At 43.4% G+C, this 4125-nt stretch overlaps 1 protein-coding gene across 1 annotated transcript; it reads left to right on the top strand.

Moving 5' to 3' along the window:
• Positions 1 to 1186: 1186 nt before the first annotated feature.
• On the top strand, positions 1187 to 3296 carry LOC116663341 (thymosin beta-4-like). Its single transcript, XM_032479085.1, has 3 exons — positions 1187 to 1282; positions 2341 to 2454; positions 2871 to 3296. Exons 2-3 carry the CDS (start codon positions 2355 to 2357, stop codon positions 2903 to 2905), a joined length of 135 nt encoding a protein of 44 aa, XP_032334976.1. The 5' UTR covers positions 1187 to 1282; positions 2341 to 2354; the 3' UTR covers positions 2906 to 3296.
• The last annotated feature ends 829 nt before the right edge of the window (positions 3297 to 4125 follow it).

Genomic DNA, 4125 nt, shown 5'->3' with positions numbered 1-4125 from the left:
CCAACCCACTTCCTGTTCCATGAAGAAGGAAATCAGGTCGACAAAGATGGGGAAGTCAGAGGTGCTTCTGCAGTGGCTTTTAAGGGTCTATGCAATAGCTGATTAATCCTGAGTGAGACAAAATCCTTAGCCATAAATACAATTATAAAGGATTTCTGGAAAAATTTTCTCAGGATGCAGAGAGGGGAGGATTATTGTGCACAGTGTCTAATTCTATACCATCAAAACCTGGCTACTTTCCCTTTCACATGCCACCCTGAGGCCCCCAGCATAGTTTTTGTAACTAATTTCATTAGTAAGGGGCGGGGAGAGGGGTGTCTCTGGTCCTCAGAGGGTCATCCATTTTGAAATTACCCTCTTTACGTAAATCTTCCATATTTCCTGATGTAACTCAGAAACCCATTTCAAAACTGTTTCCTCCTGAAAAGGCTCCCTTCAAAATACAGAGTCTGATCTTAAATTTAGTGTTCAACTTTTAAAGATAATGGCATTACAACCTTTGGCCTTCAACACGGGCCTCCTCAGCAATGCTTTTATAATTTGGGCAAATAAGGAAGAGGAAAGTAAAAGAACTTCCTCCTTGTCAGGAAGCTCAAGTCAATAGCAGGGCTTGAACTTGACTTATTTTTCTAAGCGAGACTTTGCAAAGTCCGTATAAATGAACCGCCAACCAGCAAATATTACAGTTACTTGATTTGAGTGCTCCCAAAAAGTACAGCGGTGAAAAGATAGGCATGTTTCAGTAGGAAAACTCTTTTCTTCAAGCACTTAAAGGTGCTCTACCTCCCACCCACGTCTAGGAGAATGCAAGTGAGGAGACAAAGAGGGCCGGGATGGGGAGAAGGCCCTCCACTGGCCTAAAAGACGAGTCAGAGGACTTGCACCCCTGCAGTGGGCGATGCCAGCAGGCCGACACCGCACCCTGGCTTGGGATACCGCACCCTGGCTTGGGATTCCGCATCAGACAAAGCCAGCTTCTCATAGGTACCACCCAGACCCTTAGTTATAACACTTGGGTCCCCAAGAGCAGTTTTGCGAGGCTGCTGCCAAAATCTATTATGACAGAACGGACAGAAAACGCTCCCCCACACAATTCCCCAAGGCCAGGCCGGCCGGATGCCATTCCGGAGACGCAGAGCGAAGGGGTTAAGCGGGCGGACGGGCGGGTGACGTCACCTCATTTACATAGAAGCGCGCATATAGCGGCGTCCTCCGCGCCCCGCCCGGCACTAGGCGGCGGCCACTGTGTAGATCGGACGTATCTCGCTTGCTCGTCGCTACGGTGAGTCCCGGGGCCCCTTCCTCCTCCCCAGCGCTTCTCTTCCCGATTCGCGGTCGTCCTCTGGCCGGCCGCATCCCTGAAACTGAGCCCGAGTGGTCCTCCCGGAAAAGGCTTCCCTGGGGAGCGTGGGGATGCCAAACCCTTCCAGAGGCTAGGTAACAGGGTTGGGAACTTGGTGATTTTTTTTTTTAATAAAAAAGAAAAGAAAAAAACCAGGCGTTTTGTTCGGAGGGAACATTTTTTCTTTCTTTCCTTCCCCGCCAAAGGCATTCTTCATTGCCTCTTAGGCGGTGATTAATCAGCAATACAAAAAGCCTTTGTTCCAGCTCACACCCACCCAATCCCAGAGCTGCACATTTTCCTCGTCTCTAAGGGCTTCGTGGGCTGTATCTGTCCAGGTTTCAGGCAGCTGGGCTATATTGTGAAATGTTTAAGACGTCCTTCTTGCAGGGCCATGCGTGCAAAGCTGCCGAATGGCCCCTAAATGCAAGGCAGGATTGATCTATAGGGTTGGGGAGAAGCTTTGTGTATGGCTGGCTGCATTGTTGAGAGTGAGAGGAAGCGGGTAGGGCGGTGGTCGGTGGCGCCCGGCAGCAGCTGCCGCCTTTGTGACAAGAGAAGGAATCAGGACGGCCCAAGTCTTTGGGAGAGAGGCCACGGATAGAAAATGGAAACACTTTGTGCAATCTTGGCTCGATTTTAAGAAATTTTACTGGATTTTCTTTCCCTTAAATTTGAAATAGCTTCACTATTCTCTTCTTTTGATACGTTGCAATTAACTCACGATGGTTAATTTAATTGTTCCCAGAGATTCGGCCTCCCAATTTGGTCCCCCGCGTTTTGAAATAATAAAGGGGTCTTTATTTGTTTGTTTGTTTGTTTCTTCTTACTTTTTTTTCCCCTGTAGAAAGAGGAAGATCTTAAGCCCTGAATAAAAGCGGAAGGAAGCAAAGTGGGGTTTCAGGCTTTAGATGCCAGAGCAGAAGCGCAATTCTGAGTCCGTAGAGACCAGAGTGAGTGGCTCTCTCTCAATGTTCCTCTTGGCTTTGTACCTGCAGCTTCCTCTGCAACCATGTCTGACAAACCCGATATGGCTGAGATTGAGAAATTCGATAAGTCGAAATTGAAGAAGACAGAAACGCAAGAGAAAAATCCACTGCCTTCCAAAGAAAGTAAGCTCATTCCCCTTCTCTAGAAAAGGCTGGGCGGGAGTGGCGGGGTGGGTAGGAGAGGACGGGAGGGGCTGGGAGAAGAATTGGGGGTAGGGAGTGCGGGGGAGGAGCGGCCAGTTTTTTGATGAATGTGGCTTGTAAAGGTTAATTTTTAAATGTTTTGCAGCCAAGAAAAACAGGGCTTTAGTAATTTAGTAATAGAATGTTTAATTTTACCATATTCATAATGCAAATCCTTTTAACGTGTTCTATGTAATATAAATACTTAAGGATGGAATGCCTATTTATACGTATAGATTTTTATGCGAAGGAAGGATATTTTTAAACAGAAGTACTGTAATCCTATAGTATGCTATGCTTAATTCCCGTAATCAGCTCCCTCCATCTTCTTTTCTCTTTTTCTTTTCTGGTCACAGCAATTGAACAGGAGAAGCAAGCAGGCCAGTCGTAATGAGACGTGCACCAACAATATGTACTGTACATTCCACAAGCATTGCCTTCTTATTTTACTTTTAGCTGTTTAACTTCGTAAGATGCAAAGAGGTTGGATCAAGTTGAAATGATTGTGCTTCCCCTTTTCTCATCAAAAATGGTGAACTGCTGACAACGAAGGCCATGCCTGCCTCTCCCATCTGCCTGTCTGGCAGGCAGGGAAGGAAAAACTTTTGAAGGAGGAAGTTGGGTGGGTCAACAGTGAAATCTAGAGTGAAATGGAAGCTGATCCAAGGTGTCCTGCAGGCTGTAAAATGCAGTTTAATCAGAGTGCCATTTTCTTTCTCTTAAAATGATTTTAATTGGAATGCACAATTTTTTAATAAGCAAATAAAAAGTTTTAAAACCTGGCTGGTATGACTGATGTCTGGAAGGGACTAGCTTATTCTCAGGTGAAGTCTTTGCAAAGAGGACTGCCTCTTGGTCTCACTGGGAAGAAATAAATGACAAATAACCTGATGATGGGGGTAAATTCTGCAGCATGGAAGAGGGATTCATCCAGTATACTAAATACATTTTCTAGAGTACCTACTTGGGAGGTTATTTTCTTACAGTGGCTGAATGGAAGCTATATGGAAGATTTATTAAAAATATGTTTACAATCTTACAGGTTTTGGTAAGTCAACATTTATTTTATATAACCAAGTAAGTGAAGGTAGAGGTATATACAGGAAGATATTTCCAATATCAAATTAAGCTTATTTGACCAGTAAATGGCTTTGGAACAAGTAGAGTTTAAGCAGGCTTGTCAGGTAAATAATGGGTGAAAGTTGCATTTTTAACACAGCCTGAAAAAAGAATGTGGTATTTGTGATTCCTCATTGTCTAATGGCTGACTTTTAACTAGAATTCCACATTTAAATTTTTTTTAAAGAAGATACATGTATGTTTGATTTAATATGATATTAGGATAATTAAATTCTATTAATTTGAATAGTTTGAAATCTTTGGATTAAAAGGATGACTGATACCAGTGATGTGAGCTAGGTTAATTGAACATGAATTAATTGGCTCCTTTCTAGGCTTTAATTAAGTCTGATAATCCTCTATTACTTGACAAGCTTTCAATAATAGGATACAGTAAAGCCTTGTGTTTGATCATGTAATGAGAAAGAAAAGAAGAGAGTTGTCTTTTTTTGTAAACCGTAGTCTTAATCATTAATGGATTCCTAGGTTCTT

Source organism: Camelus ferus, chromosome 4, assembly GCF_009834535.1.
Source record: "Camelus ferus isolate YT-003-E chromosome 4, BCGSAC_Cfer_1.0, whole genome shotgun sequence".
Lineage (NCBI taxonomy): Eukaryota > Metazoa > Chordata > Mammalia > Artiodactyla > Camelidae > Camelus > Camelus ferus.
The sequence above is the reverse complement of the archived record's forward strand: the minus strand, read 5'-3'. Positions and strand labels throughout refer to the sequence as shown.